The sequence below is a fragment of the Rosa rugosa genome, chromosome 1, assembly GCF_958449725.1.
Source record: "Rosa rugosa chromosome 1, drRosRugo1.1, whole genome shotgun sequence".
NCBI classification, from domain to species: domain Eukaryota; kingdom Viridiplantae; phylum Streptophyta; class Magnoliopsida; order Rosales; family Rosaceae; genus Rosa; species Rosa rugosa.
This window is the reverse complement of record NC_084820.1, coordinates 17081680-17099683: the sequence shown is the minus strand read 5'-3', so window position 1 is coordinate 17099683 and position 18004 is coordinate 17081680. Positions and strand designations below refer to the sequence as shown.

At 39.2% G+C, this 18004-nt stretch overlaps 1 protein-coding gene across 1 annotated transcript; it reads left to right on the top strand.

Moving 5' to 3' along the window:
* The first annotated feature begins 13719 nt into the window (after positions 1-13719).
* On the top strand, positions 13720-17017 carry LOC133721594 (probable protein phosphatase 2C 78). Its single transcript, XM_062148254.1, has 4 exons — positions 13720-14537; positions 14773-15140; positions 16149-16382; positions 16478-17017. Exons 1-4 carry the CDS (start codon positions 14285-14287, stop codon positions 16739-16741), a joined length of 1119 nt encoding a protein of 372 aa, XP_062004238.1. The 5' UTR covers positions 13720-14284; the 3' UTR covers positions 16742-17017.
* Positions 17018-18004: the final 987 nt, after the last annotated feature.

Below are 18004 nucleotides of genomic sequence, written 5' to 3'. Positions count from 1 at the left end.
GGCTAAAATTTTCATTTCAAGGAAAAAAAAACATGACAAAAAATTTTTTTAATTTTTTTTTTGTCATGGTTTTTTTTTATATTATTTCTCTCTCATTGAAGAAGAAGAAGAAATTTTTTTTTTTTTTTTAATCAAAGAAATAACTTTATAGATAGAAACTCAATAGAGTTGGGTTTTTTTTTTTTTTAATTCTCTCTCATTGAAGAAGAAGAAGAGAATTAAAAAAAAAATCTTCTTCTTCTTCTTCAATGAGAGAGAATTAAAAAAAAACCATGAGCAAAAAAAAAAATTCTTCTTCTTTAATGAGAGAGAAATAAAAAAATTTAAAAAAACCATGACAAAAAAAAAGAAGAAGAATATTTTTTTTTGTTATGGTGTTTTTTTTTCCTTGAAATGACAATCCAAAAAAAAAATTATTATTATTCTTCAACGAGAGAGAAATAAAAAATAAAAAAAGCCATGACAAAAAAAAAAAATTTATCATGGTTTTTTTTTTGTCATGGTGTTTTTTTTCCTTGAAATGACAATTTTAGCCCTTAAAGTGGCCTTTTTTGTCAAACTTAACGTCCAAATTGGACGGAATGGACACGGTTGAGGAAAATTGAAAAGCTCGAGGGGTAAACTGATTAAATTGAGAGGACAGAGACTAACATGAAATTACCCCCAAACCTCAGGAGGGTAAACTGAATTTAATCATTTTTTTAATTTACACTCATTCACATAATTAAACCTTCCTTATAGGTTTTCAGTCTATAATTATGATTTTCATGTTTTCTTAGTTTGACTATTTTACCCTTCTGATTGAATAGGTAAAATATTCCTCAAATATAGTTTGACTTTTTAGTAAAATATTCATTTCACCTCATTTACCGGAAATGAAATAGAATAATCCAACACCCTCGTCATTAACTTTCACTTGCTAATTTTGGTATTTCTAGATGAACCATATGCCTAACTGTATAATTTTTCCTATCGTACGTACAGGTGTTAAATATCACGTGAGTTTTAACATAAGCAAATGATTTAGGTACCTATCATTTAGGAGTTCACAATTTGTACCTATCAATCAGGGAATAACTTAGGTAGAAGGATTAAAATCAGTTTACCCCCCTGAGCTTTGGGGGTAACTTCATGTTTCTGTCCTCTCAATTTAATCAGTTTACCCCCCCCCCCCCCCCCGAGTTTTTCAATTTTCCTCAACCGTCTCCAACTTTTCATCCTCCGTCCAATTTGGACGTTCAGTTCGACCATGGAGCCCATTTTAAGGGCTAAAATAGTCATTTTAAATTAAAAAAAAAAAAAAAACACGACAAAGAAACTCTTCTTCTTCTTCATCTGATCCGCCTCTCCTCAAAGCCCGAACCCTTCTCTTCCTCTTCCTCCCTTTTTCTCTATCTCTATCCACTCTAGCCGCTCCACAAAAACCCTCGCCACCACCTCCACCAAGTGGCGAAGCTCTGATTTACCATACCTACCACCACTCTCTCAAATCGTTCTCACTCTCTGTTTTGCAGACCAAATGAAACTCAAACAGCAGCAGCAGCAATACCGCACCTCTCTTCCTCTCACAAATCTCAGAGAACACAAATGCAAGACATATTTAGATTAGTTCGCCGATCACTCATGTTCCGACCACCACCAAATATCGATGACTGCCCATAACCATAGTCAACAAGATCAACGCCTCAATTCGAATATCCATAATCTTCTCCAAACCCTCACCACCGTCGTCGATCCCTAAAGACACTACGCGTCCGATCTGATGGCGAAAAGGCGAGTTGATTGACTGTGGATCGGGTCAGACCTGGGAGGTAGTGAAGGAATGAGACCGTGACAAAGCTGCAGACGACGACATCGACCCAGAACCACCACCCAATGCGAACACAGGGTCAACGATGCCTGGCCTGAAGATTGCCCAAAGCTCCGGCTAATCCATATGTGGTTGTCGGTTTAATCTACTTAGGCGCTTTGATAGTGACCAGTTCGCGATTACGAACCCGATTGAATCTGCTCGCCGGAGTTTTGGCGAATCCAAGCTTTCAAATTTTGGTAGTGGAGGTGTTTGGTTTGGGACTGGTTTAGTAGGAATCGAAGAGTAGGACGATGCGTAGAGAAGACGGCGTTGTTTTCTGGTCTTCTTCTTCTTAGTTCATTGTTTTGGAATCTAAGAATGGGTTTAGATTTGAAGCAGGCGAAGTCCTAAACCCGCTCATTTGATGTGTCTGATTTAGGGTCCTATAGCCACCAGGATCGAGGTTTTGGTGGTTTTGTGAAGTGGGTTTAATTATGTGATGGTTTTGAAGAAATTGTAGTGGGTGATTTGGTTTTGTGCTTTGTGAAATGGGTTTAATTATATGAACGGTTTCAAAACGAGGGGAGAGTTTCAGCCTTTCAGGTATGTGTTTTACTCCTGGTATGAAGGAAGAAGATAAGGGTTGAAGGTGTAATTTAGCCCGTCAGGTGGGTCCAAAGTGGGTAAGTCAACGTCCACGTCAGCAATTAACGTCCAAATTGGACAGAGGATGAGATGTTGGAGACGGTTGAGGAAAATTGAAAAACTCAGGGGGTAAAATGATTAAATTGGGAGGACAGAGACTAACATGAAGTTACCCCCAAATCTCAGGGGGGTAAAATGAATTTAATCCTAGGTAGAATGAACCATAGGTAAAATTGCATAATTTTGTCTATCATTCAGGTAGGCCTAGCATTTAAACCCGTAACCCACAAACCCGCACTATACCCGCATGCTAAAAACCCGCCCGTTTATTAATCCGGGCTAAAAAAAGCCCGCACGCAAAAAACCCGCAAATTAACGGGTTTTGCGGGCTAAACCCGTTGGAACCCGTTAACTCAAAATCCTTCCCAAAAACCCATTTCCCATTACCCATACAGGTTCCCCATTTTTTTTAATTTTTTTTTTCAACCAGGGACTTTTTATAATTTTTCTTATTCCCCATTAGGCCTCATCAACGGGCCGGGCCGGGCCTTACTCCTTTTTTAAATAGTAGGGGGTCGGGCCGGGCTTTATTGTAAATTGAAGGATCCAAGCCCATCCATTTAATGCGGGCCTCGCGGGCTTTTTCGGGCGGGGCCGGGCTAAGCCTTGCAGCCTTTTTCGGTGCGGGCCTTGCGGGCTTTATTTACAAATAAATCTTTAAAGATAATATTTTTTATAAACTTATATTTAAATATCATACACTCCAAAGAGAAACCTCTATCAACTTAAATAAAATGGGAAAACCGACCGTTGGATGAGATTATTATAATAAATTATGAGTGTGGTAAAAAATTTAGCCAATTTCACCATATTTTCGAATCCGATCGAATTGGTCAACCGTCGTCACTTGAATGTTTTCTTGGTTGACCGATGGCATGACGACCGCGAAACGTGCTTATTTTTTCACATCATGTCTGTAAATTTTCCATCGATGGATGTGCGTGGACATAAGATAAAAATTTCAATTTTAATTGCAAAGATGTTGGCCTATATCAATTTGCCTCCTAAAGTCGTATGACTTGTATATTGCATTTAAATTGTGTAGGTTCATTCTAAAGCAACCATGAAGTGGAAAATAAATTTAGAAAAATCAACCGCTCGATTGAGAGATTGTAATGTTTTATGCTGATTGTAAAAAATTCAGCTAATTTGATTCTCGTTTCGAATTCGATCAATTAGGTCAAATTTAGTTACTCTTATAAACCTATATCTATATATCATACACTCCAAAGAGCAACCCCTATCAATTCAAAGAAAATGGAAAAATGGACCGTTGGATGAGATTATTACAATAAATTATGAGTGTGGTAAAAAATTTAGCCAATTTTACCATATTTTCGAATCCGATCGTATTGGTCAACCGTCGTCACTTGTATGTTTTCTTGGTTGACCGATGACATGACGACCGCGAAACGTGCTTATTTTTTCACATCACGTCTGTAAATATTTCAGCGATGGATGTGCGTGGACATAAGATAAAAATTTCAATTTTAATTACAAAGATGTTGGCCTATATTAATTTGCCTCCTAAAGTTGTATGACTTGTATATTGCATTTAAATTGTTGAGGTTCATTCTAAAGTAACCATGAAGTGGAAAATGAATTTAGAGAAATCAACCGCTCGATTGAGAGATTGTAATGTTTTATGGTGATTGTAAAAAATTCAGCTAATTTGATTCTTGTTTCGAATTCGATCAACTAAGTCAAATTTAGTTACTCTTATAAACCTACATCTATATATCATACACTCCAAAGAGCAACCCCTATCAATTAAAAGAAAATGAAAAAACGGACCGTTGGATAACATTATTACAATAAATTATGAGTGTTATAAAAAATTTAGCCAATTTCACCATATTTTCGAATCCGATCAAATTGGTCAACCGTCGTCACTTGTATGTCTTCTTGCTTGACTGATGGCTTGACGACCGCGAAACGTGCTTATTTTTTCACATCACGTCTGTAAATATTCCATCGATGGATGTGCGTGTACATAAGATAAAAATTTCAATTTTAATTACAAAGACGTTGGCCTATACTAATTTGTCTCCTAAAGTTGTATGATTTGTACATTGCATTTAAATTGTTGAGGTTCATTCTAAAGCAACCATGAAGTGGAAAATGAATTTAGAGAAACCAACCGCTCGATGGAGAGATTTTAATGTTTTATGGTGGTTGTAAAAATTATAGCCAATTTGGTTCTCGTTTCGAATTCGATCAACTAGGTCAGACTTAGTTACTCTTATAAACCTTTATTTATATATTATACAATCCAAAGCGAAACCCCTATCAATTCAAAGAAAATGGAAAAACCGACCGTTAGATGAGATTATTACAATAAATTATGAGTGTGGTAAAAAATTTAGCCAATTTCACCATATTTTCGAATCCGATCAAATTGGTCAACCGTCGTCATGATATTTAGAATATATATGAACATATTGTCATATTCTACATAGAAGTATGAGCCACACACATATATAAACACACACACACACATATAGTCATATACATATATATATATATATATATATATATATACAGATCCTATCCAGAGAGGAGCTCCGCTTTGAAAATTAACGTGTGAAGTTCGAGTTTTGGGTCACTTTTCGGTCGCATATCCACATCTCGACCGTTCAGTTTTTAGGTACTAGTGTATAGATCGTCTCTGAAAATTTTCAGCTAAAATGATGATCGTTAAGGCATTGATAATTGCCTTAAAGCTAGTACGGTTCAGGTTGACAGATTCAGTCCGTCCATTGGTTTAAGTGAGTTAGATACCTTAACGATAATCAATTTGGCTGAAAATTTGCAGAGATGATCTATACACTAGTACCTAAAAACTGAACGGTCGAGATGTGGATATGCGACCGAAAAGTGGACCAAAACTCTAACTTCACACGTTAATTTCAAAGCGGAGCTCCGCTCTGGATTGGATCTGTATATATATATATATACATACATATATACATATATATATATAGTGCATATATATATATATATATGTGTTTATATATATATATGTATATATATATATACATATATACATATATATATATACACATATATATATATATATATATATATATATATATATATATATATATATATAGTGCATATATATATATATATATGTGTGTGTTTATATATATATATATATATATATATATATATATATATATATACATATATACATATACAGATCCTATTCAGAGCGAGGCCTCGCTCTGAAATTAAAGTGCGAGGTTGGAGTTTAGGGTCACTTTTCGGTCACATATCCACATCTCGACCGTTCAGTTTTTAGGTACTAATATATAGATCATCTTTGCAAAATTTCAGCTAAATTGATAGTCGTTAAGGCATTGATAACTACCTTAAAGCTAGTACGGTTCAGGTTTGACAGATTCAGTTCATCCATTGGTTTAAGCGAGTTAGATACCTTAAAGATCATCAATTTGGCTGAAATTTTGCAGAGATGATCTATATATCAGTATCTAAAAACTGAACGGTCCAGATGTGGATATGCGACCGAAAAGTGACTCTAAACTCCAACCTCGCACTTTAATTTCAGAGCGAGGCCTCGCTCTGGATAGAATCTGTATACATATACACACATATATATATATTTATAAACACACATATATCTATATAAGTATATATATTTATAAACACACACACATGACACACACACACACACAAATATGTGTGTTTATAAATATATATATGCACAATATATATATATATATATATCCAGAGCGGAGTTCCGCTTTGAAATTAACGTGTGAAGTTCGAGTTTTTGGTCACTTTTCGGTCTCAGATTCACATCTTGACCGTTCAGTTTTTAGGTACTAGTGTATAGATCATCTCTGCAAATTTTCAGCCAAATTGATGATCGTTAAGGTATCTAACTCGCTTAAACCAATGGACGGACTGAATCTGTCAACCTGAACCGTACTAGCTTTAAGGCAATTATCAATGCCTTAACGATCATCATTTTGGCTGAAAATTTGCAGAGACGATCTATACACTGGGACCTAAAAACTGAACGGTCGAGATGTGAATGTGCGACCAAAAAATGACCCAAAACTCAAACTTCACACGTTAATTTTCAAAGCGGAACTCCGCTCTGGATAGGATCTGTATATATATATATACAAGTATATAACACACATATAATAGTTTACGGGTTTTTACGGGCCGGGCCTCGTGGGGTTTTACTAGCAGGGCCTAGTGGCCCACTACCCACAGAGGTGGGCTTTTTAACGGGCCGGGCCGGCGGGCCTCCATCGGCCCACTTTTTGATGAGGCCTATTCCCCATGATGATCCGACAGTTGGATCTTCGTATAATTGTGAAAAGACGATTCAAAAGGAGATCCGTGAGGATTCGACCGTTGGATCGTCGTATAATTTTGTAAAGATGATTCTAAAGGCGATCTGGCACGATCCAACCGTTAGATCTTCGTATAATTGTGCAAAGATGATTCAAAAGGCGATCTGTGAGGATCCGACCGTTGGATCGTCATATAATTTTGTGAGGATGATTCTAAGGGCGATCCGGGACGATCCAACCGTTGGATCTTCGTATAATTTTGAGAGGATGAACCTAAGGGCGATCAGTGAGGATCTGACCGTTGGATCATCGTATAAATCGGTAAAGATGATCATCTAGGTGATCTGTGAGGATCTGACCGTTGGATCGTCGTATAATTTTGAGAGGATGAACCTAAGGGTGATCCGTGAGGATCTGACCGTTGGATCGTCGTATAATTTTGAGAGCATGAAACTAAGGGTGATCCGTGAGGATATGACTGTTGGATCATCGTATAAATCGGTAAAGATGATCCTCTAGGTGATCCGACCGTTGGATCTTCGTATAATTTTGAGAGGATGAACGTAAGGGCTATCCGTGAGGATCCGACTGTTCGATCATCGTATAAATCGGTAAAGATGATCCTCTAGGTGATCTGTGAAGGTCCGACCGTTGGATCGTCGTATAATTGTGATTTGTGAATTATTTTTTGTCAAAAAAGGAAAGGAAAAAAATCTTAAAAGATAGAAAATAAAAAATTTCAAAATAGAAAACCAAAAAATTTCATATAGAGAAAATGGCAAATGAGGGGTTATATACATAAGTCTTAATTGGTTTTAGTTGCTTTGATAAAAAGTTAAAAAAAAAAAAAAATGTTTATGGGTCTTAACGGGTTTTAACGGGTTCCAACAGAAAACCCGCAAACCAACCGGGCTTAGCCCGCAAAACCCGTTAAGCTAACGAGTTCTTATCGGGTCGGCCCGTTAAGAACCCGGCCTGTTAAGAACCCGCACCGTACCCGCACTATACCCGCACGTTGCCAGGCCTACATTCAGGTGTTAAACATCGTGTGGGTTTTAACATAAGCAAATGATTTAGGTACCTATCATTCAGGGAGTTCACAATTTGTACCTAAATCATTCAGAGAATGACTTAGGTACCTATAGTTCGAACTTTTGAATGTGGAGATTACATAACCTTCAACCCATGTATTGATTTAGATTAGGCTTTTGAATGTGGAGATTACATAACCTCCAACCCAGGTATTGATTTCAATTGCTGAAATCAAGAGTTGATTAATTCTGGGCGATGTCTTTGCGCAACCATTTCAAAACTTGCATCTGCATAAAGTTTTGGGACGGTGGTAGCTTTAGTAATTCTTAACAACAATGGGTTTTAATACTTATCCTAATTAATAGGTTTTTTTTTATTTTAGATAAACCTAATTAATAGGTTTGATTGTATATTAAAACAATCTTATAGATGGGTTTAATTTAAAAGGTGTGTGTGAATTTGGGTGTAGAATCAAATTTTGTTGCGTCGTCTCACAGTCAAAATCGTGTTCTTATGTGTTTCGATAACATGAATATTGTCGAAATGATGAACGATTCAAACTACACAAAGGTTGAAAGTGTATTGAATTTTTATTGATTTTGTTAGTTTAGTAAATTGACTTTTATCTCATGAAGGGAGGTACGACCAAATGATTAAACATGAGGGGAATTGTTAACAAAGCTTATAAAATGCAGGCTTAATGAGAAACCCATTTGCATTACTAAAAACATAGGTCTCTCTCCATGTTCTGATTGAAGATATACAATTCAAAACAAAAAATGAGAAACGAGGCAGAGACATGATTGGAAGAAAACAAAACAGGTTTTGGTGTATCAATAAGCCAATAAGCCGATAATGGGCCAAAACTATCTTGTATCAATCAAGAAGTTTGATTTTTTTAGAGGGTATGTGGAATCTGCTCGCCCTAAGAAGATACCAAACTTGCAATAGCAGTCTCTGTCGGAAAAAAAAAAAACTTGCAATAGCAGTCAAAAAGTGCGGGATTTTCCAAAGCACGTCCAATCAAAGTTGATACCTTGCTGAAGGAGATTTGCTTACTTAAGTCTTTCTAACAACTTGGTTCATAATCCACGATGATTTCGAATCCTAATTTGTCTCGCTAGGCTGAAAATACTCACAGTAATAGATATGATATTTGGTTGTTTCCTTATCACATAATTGAAATTTAAGGATCTGTGAGAATACGTGTTCATGACCAAGCTAGGGATTTATATAAGTATCTCAGATATTTTTCTTGAGATTACAACACTTTAGTTCATCACATGGCTAAGCCTTAGTGCAGTAATGGTCCTGATAGACATATTAGATAATTGACCAAAAAAAGAAGAAGACATATTAGATTCCTAAGATCGACATATATAGTATGAACTATGAAACAATAATTAATATGATGATTAATTATTAGGAAGAATGAATTAAGGTCACACGAACTTGTCTTTTTTTTTTTTTTTTTTGAATAAAGGGCTGGTGCGGCTGCCCTTAAGCCTTGATTAATGAAACTGTCGAATATAAAGGGGGGGGGACATTGAGCCTAAACCCCTGATTACAATAAGCATCTAGAGTATTTTCCGAAATAATATCAGAAATCTCTACAGGAGACTTGTATTTTAACAAGCACCAACTAGCAAAGAGTGCACAATTAACAACATAGCAGTGACACAGCGGAAAGATAACTCGATATGTAACCCGATTACAACATAGCATAATTACCAGCTTTAGCACAGCTTTCCTCCTATGTTGCCGTTGGAGAACAGATTCGACGACACTTAGTCTCACCCTGCCACTAGGCGGTAGCGACCACTTGACAAAGCAAGGAATTCGTCTCCTACCCAGAGCAGACAAGGCACTTTGAGTGCATACACAGGCACAGAGCCCGACTAGTTCTACACAAAAAGTGTAGGTACTTATTACTCGCAATAAGCGAAAATAAACTAAGCAAACAAAATTAATAACTATAAATAAAATAAAAACTGAGATAGGGCCCACTATGTGAACCCAACCCATAACTCTAGCCTAAAGAACCAAATCAGCACGTGGATTGTTTCCATTCCTCCCAGCCCAAGAAAGTTGCTGCATCGCGCTGCCACCAATCCTGCCTCCCCTCCACTGGCGCCGGGACACCGTCATGTCACCGTTGTCCTCCGACCATCAGAGGGTCGGGCCAACCATTACGATCCCCACCCAACACCAACCGGAAAAGGGAAGCTTGCCATCTGTCTCTGAATCCGGCGTCCAAGCACCATCGTCAAACAGCCCAACAAGCCTTCGATCCCTACCAACCAGCCTTCGATCTACTCCAGCCGGCCATAGAACCCAGCCTGCCAACCACTGATAGCCACCAAACGCCGATCTGACCCGTTCACACTCTGATCACACTCCAATCCCAGCTCACCGCCACGACGCCGCCACTCCCTAAAACCGAAAACGAAGAAGAAAACCACCTCCCAATCCTAGCTCTCGAGCTTGAGACACGCCCTCGAAACATGACACCCGTTCGACTGCACACATCGTGCGCCGGCTAGGCCAGAAGCCATCACCAACGCCGCGGCGCAGCCGGACAGGAATAGAGGTAGACAACTGCGTTCTCTAGGTTTCAGCGCGTGGAGTGCGTTCTGTTTTTCTTTTCTTTTTCTTGGAGTTATAGTCAAGTAGATTTAGGGGTCGTCAATGGGCAGGGCAGGGCCGGCCCTGCCCAAAATTAATGGGCTCGGGCCGGGCCGGGCAGGGCCAAAACATATTTTTTTTTATTTTTCGGGCCGGGCTTCTCTTAAAAATCAAGACCCAGGGCCGCCCATGGGCCCAGGGCCTTACGGGCTTTTTAGGGCCGGGCCGGGCTTTTTTGGGTGGGCAGGGCCGAGCCCATTATATTTATATGTCATAATATTTTGTTAAAAAAAATACAAAAAGCTATGAAAAAATTATGATATGTTAATGATTGACCAAAATAAAATACAAAATTAAAAAAACATGTGACCTAATGCAATAATTAGTTCAATATAACTACATAAAAAGATATTAATACAAGAATTGAATGGGCTTTCGGATGGGCTTATAAGGCCGGGCCGGGCGGGCTTTAATGGGCATATAACGGGCCGGGCCGCGGGCCGGGCCTGGGCTTTGAACCCTCCGCCCTAGCCCTGCCTCGTGCCCAATGGGCAGGGCCGAGATGGGCTTTGCTGCGGGCCGGGCCGGGCTTTTGCCCACTGGGCCGGGCGGGCGCCCATGGGCTTTTAGGCCCGCGGGCCAAATGATGACCCCTAAGTAGATTGAGTGTTCCACACGAACTTGTCTTTTTTGCTAGAGAATGTGTATTTTCTCTTGCTAGGGTTTCATTTTGTACTTTTTCTTTAGAGAAAATTCATCAAAAATTTTGGGGCTGTGACCACTTACCCAATTTTTGGCCAAAAATTGCCCACTTACTCCACCAAGAGTTTTTTAACCCCATTTACCCAATCTAACAGTGTTTGACCGTATTGCCCTCATTTTAATTAACAAATTACACTCATATCTCTCTCTCCTCCCCCTCATCGATTTCTCTCTCTCTCTTTCTCTAACCTCGTCTCAGGCTCTCTTTCTCTCTCTCTCTCTCTCTGAGCCACCACGCCCACCACTCCACCGTCAATGTCGGCCTCCACCGCCGCCGCTCTGTCCCACCGTCGCCGCTCTGTCCCACCGTCGGACCACCAGAGGATGACGCCATCTAACTCCACGATCCCAACCCCTCTGGGCTTCGCCGGTTTTGTTCGTCAGATGTCCGGAAAGCTCTCCACGTCGGAATTGGGTCTGGGCTTCCATTGCAGGTCTCGGACGACGTCAAAACTGTGGTCTATTGGGGGGTAATAGACAGATTATTGCCCCCCATTAATTTCTTAACTGTGGTTAATTAATCACTGAAATTAGAGTTTTGATAAGTCTTATGTTGTTTTGAGTTTATTAAAGTACAATAATCTGTCAATAATAGTTAAGTGAAGGGTTCTGACTTAAAACGAAGACATTATTTGGGGGCAGTAATGTGTCTACTGCCCCCCACTAAACCATTAAAACTTGCACCAGTTAAGTGAAGGGTTCTGACTTCGTATGAAGACATTATTTGGGGACAGTAATGTGTCTACTACCCCCCACTAAACCATTACAACTTGCACCAGTTTCAAGGATTCACAGTGTATTGCACTTTATCACAAACAAATCAACAAGAGATGATTACTGTCTCCTAAGAAAGACATTATTGGGTGGCACTAATGTGTCTACTGCCCCCCAATAGACCATCAAACATTACACCGCTTCCTATGTTTCACAGATTATAGAAGTTATTCACACTCAAAACAACAGATAATGTCTAAACACCGACATTATGAGGGTCAATATTCTGTCTACTGCCTCCCACTAGACTGACACAAACCACACAATTTTTTTCATTTATCGACTACTGCAATTTAACACTACATTTACTTTGGAATAGCAGTTTTCAGTCCGTCAATAAATAAAGCAGTCATCATTAGCCCCCAATACAAAGTCTACTGGGGGGCACTAATGTTACAATTTTTATGGTTATGACTGCCCAATAGCAGATAGTAGTTTTCAGTCCCAGATAGCAGTTTTCAGTCCGTCGTCGATTCCTTCATAAGATCAACCCCGGCCTCGCCGAGCTTCTCAGCGACGAGGACCGTCGGCTTGGCGTCGAGCCTGACAGCGGAGAGCACGACGACGAGTTTCGGCGCGGCGATGGAGAGAGCAGGCGTCATGGGCGACCTGCTGGAGGGATGGAGGGAGGGAGAGAGAAATCCGACGTCTTCTGGAGAGAGAGAGAGAGAGAGAGAGAGAGAGAGAGAGAGAGAGAGAGAGAGAGATCGGTGAGGGGGGAGAGGGCAAAAAAGTCCCAAAAATAAATAAAAAGAAGACAAAAAGAATTAATTGGGTAAAGGGGAAATAATCCCTTAGAGTGTTTTGGGTAAACGAGGTTTTTTGAGCAAGTGGGCAAATTTTAAGCTAAAATTGGGTAAATGAGCATTTTCCCATTAAAATTAGTCACAAATGATAATGGCAAAAAATGATTTAAAGACAACGAATGAAGTTTTTTTTTTTTTTTTTTTTTTTACATATGTCAGTGAGAATCAAATCCACATTTACAATGTTGGAATTATAATTTACCAACGGATCACAGTTCATCGACCTGTGACAAATGATGTATTGTAATTTAGTGACAAATGGTCGACAATTATATACGCATCATCCATCAATTATAAATTAACTTCACAAAACAAATTGTGAGATCGGATAGTTCTAAGATTTATCAACAAAATGATGAAGTCAAGAATGATGGTCCCTCGGTTCTACAAAAACATGTGCTAAATTGTGATATACTCATCCATTTTCTGCAGTCAATGACATACTCAGCTTAGTTTGCAAGAAACACCAATATTGCTGTGCAAGTTATAAAAAAAGATACTAAAAATAATATTCATGTGACAGAGAATCATATCAATTTATATACTATTATATGTCGGATGGCCCTAAATGGTAGAACTAAATAAAATACCTATTATTCTTATGATCACGTCTCTAGGAAGTTTGTGTAATTTCGCCCTTATTTACCAATCAAACTTTACATGTTTTAACTTAATGAAATCTTCTTGTTCTAGATTTGTGAGAAAAGATCTATAATGGAAACATAGGAAATTTTACCTTTTTTTGACAACAAGAATCAAACAGTTCCTTTTTCTCATAAATTCGTTAGGGATTATGGATTATTTTAAATTATTTGTCAATGCCCCAAAAAATGAAGACTCTTCTCATATGATCTTATCCTCGGAAAATCAAATGGTCTCCTGTCTCCACCTCCCTACTGAGTTGCGAGCTCTATCCATCCCCCATATTCCTTGTCACTCGGACTCGGACTTCGATTCCCATTTCCTTTAAACAATTCGATTCCCTTTCGCTTTCTCTTTCCCCTTTGCCTCTCTGTGACAAACACTAGGTAAGTTTTCTCCGTCCCTCCACTAACCTCCGGTCCAAAACCGCTTACTTTGAAGTTTGAACCATTCGACGTCAATACAAACCCCCACATTCCAAAACCCCCTCAAATCTTCTTCCCTATTTGTTTAAAATCCAACAAAGTCTTCGTCTTTAAAAGAAAAAACAACCACGGAAAATTACTCCATTCACTTCACACGGAATCCCCACGTCCCTCTCTGTCTCTGTCTTTATTCCACATCCTTTAACTACCCAAAACCCACGTCTTGTTGTTCTCTCCCGAAACCAGATTTTGAGAATCAAAGTCTGAAACTTTGTTTTAGTAAAACCCAAAAACCAGAGTGACCAAGAATCAAAGATTGAGACTTTGGGACTGATAGGCCGAAACCAGAGAGGCCCAGATACTCAAGTTGGAAACCCAATTCTGGCAGTGATGTTGGAGATGTGTAGGAGACCATTGGAGAAGTGCTTTGGAGGTGGAGATGATGAGCTTCTATGGCACACGGACTTGAAGCCTCACTCTTCTGGGGAGTATTCAATTGCTGTTGTTCAGGCTAATTCATCTTTGGAAGATCAGGGACAAGTGTTCACCTCTCCTTCTGCCACGTATGTTGGAGTTTATGACGGCCACGGTGGTCCTGAAGCTTCTAGATTCATCACTCAGCGGCTCTTCCCCTTTATTCAGAGTGAGCAGAAACACTACCCTTGTTCTTCGTTTTTGAATTATATACCATCTAAATTTTTTAGCTATTGGATTTTGAAGAGTTCTACGATTATTATATTTATTTAGTTCAGCTTTGATCAGCAGACAATCAGATTCAGATGGGTGTGTTTTGATTTTTTTGAAGTTTGCAACTTTTCAACCAAAAAGACAAGTTTTGTACTTTTGCTGAAATTTCAAGTTGGTTTATTATTGTTCAGAGTTTTCAAATGAGCAAGGTGGACTATCAGAGGATGTGATTAGGAAAGCGTTTGATGCAACTGAGGAGGAGTTTGTGGACTTGGTCAAGCGGTCATGGCCGGCACGGCCAAGTATTGCTTCTGTAGGTTCATGCTGTCTTGTTGGCGCCATTACGAATGATGTCTTGTATGTGGCTAATCTCGGAGATTCGAGGGCGGTTCTTGGTCGGAGAGCAATAGATGGACCGACGGTGGTGGCAGAGCGGTTGTCTACAGATCACAATGTTGGAGTGGAGGAGGTGAGGAGGGAGGTTAAGGATCTTCACCCTGACGATTCGCACATTGTGGTTTATACTCGTGGGGTTTGGCGAATTAAGGGCATTATTCAGGTACTAGATGTGGTTTCTTTTACCATCCTAATCATCTTTGAGATGAGTATTCATTAGCTTTACTGGTTTTGAGTTCTGTTAGGAGCAATTGAATGAGTAATGAAATATCAGATCGGCTTTATCTGTTTTAGTTTGTTGTAAAATATGTGATTCGTGCTTGGTCTGGTCCTGTTATGATTTGCTCCAATGCTAGTAGGTTTTCCATCACTGAATTAGCATTTGGGGGAATTCGTCCCCGAGATTTAGTGAAATTTTGTGATATGAGCATTGTGGAAATGAGTGGCTTCTACTCTGCATTCCGAGATTATCAGTGCATGAAGAGGAGATTGATTTTAAGATAATGTGATGTTAATCTTCTCATGTTTTCCATTCTTGTCATCTTACAGCATACTGTTCCAAAGCATGAACCTCATCCTATAAAGATGTGATCCTGCTCCGCTTAGGTGCATTGTTTGAAGATATCTTTTCAAAGACTAGATCCTTACAACCATATTTTTCCTGAAGTCCATGACGGAAAAGTCCACTTTAAAATGTGGATATGGTATTCTTCCTCTGTCCAGTTGATGTCCTTCTATCTTTATCCACTTTCCAGCAGCTAACATTCAACTGCTTTAGGCAAACAGTAGTGGTTTTCATGGAATTCACATGAAAACCTAATAATATGTAGTGACTAGTCAAAATCATGAGCTGATATTCCATGAAAACCTAATAATATGTAGTGACTAGTCAAAATCATGGTTGAGCTGATGCAACATGTGATCTTTTTGGAGTGCACTAGCATAAGCAATTGAGTGCCACAACGAGTTTCAGGCTCATTATGGAAGCAGACATAAAGTTACTTGAATATGATGTTACCTATCACCTTTTCTGTGAAACTTTTAGTTGCTTGGTAGTCAACTTTAGTGATTCTAGATATCTTGTAAAAGTGAATGAATTATAGTGATCTGTGTCACTTATCTCTTTGTTGGTATGTCCCGTCTATGATCTGATGAAATGTTCCCTGTGTAGGTCTCTAGATCAATCGGAGATGTCTACTTGAAGAAACCTGAGTTTAACAGAGATCCTCTCTTCCAGTTTGGTATACCTGTTCCTTTAAAGAGGCCTGTAATGACATCAGTACCCTCAATATTGGTTCGGAAGTTGCAACCCCAGGACATGTTTTTGATATTTGCAACAGATGGTCTCTGGGAGCATTTGACTGATGAAGCAGCTGTTAAAATCGTCTCAAAAAATTCAAGAGTTGTATGTATTTTCTCGATTGTGTGCATATTTTTCTTCCGATCTCTTGTTATATACATGATGATAAGATATTAAGAGTTGCTTAAATATAATGACAGGGAATAGCAAAGCGACTGGTAAGAACTGCCATTGAGGAGGCTGCAAGGAAAAGAGAATTGAGATATGATGACATAAAGAAACTTGAAAAGGGGGTAAGGCGCCATTTCCATGATGATATCACTGTAATTGTGATATTTCTGGATCATCCACAAACTTCCCCAAATGCTACGGATAACAGCCTCTTTACCTGCACTAGTGTTCCTGTTGATATCTTTTCTAATAATGATGATGAAGCAGTTGGCTCACTTCATACATTTCCCTGAGGAAACCAGTTGCGCATGAATATGCACTTTTTTTGTTTATAAGATGAGAACTTGAAACTTAGGTGCATCTTGTAGAAGAAGGCTGGAGTTTCCTTGTGATTTTACATGAATGTTTATTGTACATAGATTGGTAGATGAGAGATGGCAGATTGAAGGTGCTGGTGATTTCTCGGCTCTGAGCTTTGACCTCATTTTCAGCTCTCGCTCTCTGGTCAGTATATAATTTGTTTCACATGATGTAAATTCTGGGATATTCAATTTATGTTATTCCTGATACACCGGATCAGATAGTTTTCTGCCTCCCTCTTTATTTTGCATAAAAAGGAGCTTCAGCAACTATTAATTGAACAGTATCAGGCAGCTTCTAGTTTTTGTTTTGGTTTTGTTTTTTGAAAGGAAATAAGGATGTTCAGATACTCAGAACTCAGAAGCATAGGCCATGCCGCCATGGGGATCAAAATGCCAGAACCCTAAATTTATGTGACCCTTTACTAGTATTATGGCAATGGTTTCTCCGGTCTCTGCGATTGTCATTCCAATTCCCAGGTTAACCACCCCCTTCAAAGTGCCGATAGCTTAGGCAAGTGACTGCATTTCTGATTCTTGCACGGTTCACTCTCGATGGCTTCAGCTCTAGGCCAGGAATTCGAAAGACACTTCCACACCACAACCAACACCCGTTAACGAAACAATGACCGGTTTATGAGATCCGGATAAACTTATAAGTCAACCTAATCTGTGTTACTTGATATATGAAGGATTTTGATGGGAACGTCATGTGCACGCTCTATTCATTTGCATGTGAAGAACCATAAACTTTGGAGAAATTATTCTGTGGTCTGGGAGTATGGAGAAATTATTCTGTGGTCTGGGAGTATCACGTGATACTGTCATGTGGTGGTCCCAAGTAATAATATCACTCGAATATGGTGGGGACCATGCATGAGATTAAAAAAAATATATATTAATTTAAGAGACCAATCAAAAATCACATGGGTCAATAATATCACCCCGAACTAGAGGTGGCAAATGGGCCACTAAGCACGAGCACGGCACAGGCCCGGCACGCTTAAAAGCGGCCCGGCACGGCCCAAGCCCGTTAGTGGCCCGGCACGACCCGAGCACGTTAGAATAACGGGTCGGGCTGGGCCTAAGAATATTGGCCCATTGGCCCGGCCTGAGCCCGTAATGGACCCGGCACGGCCCGAGCACGACATATTGTGGGCCGGCCCGTTACAAACACAAAATTTCATTTTGTTTTTA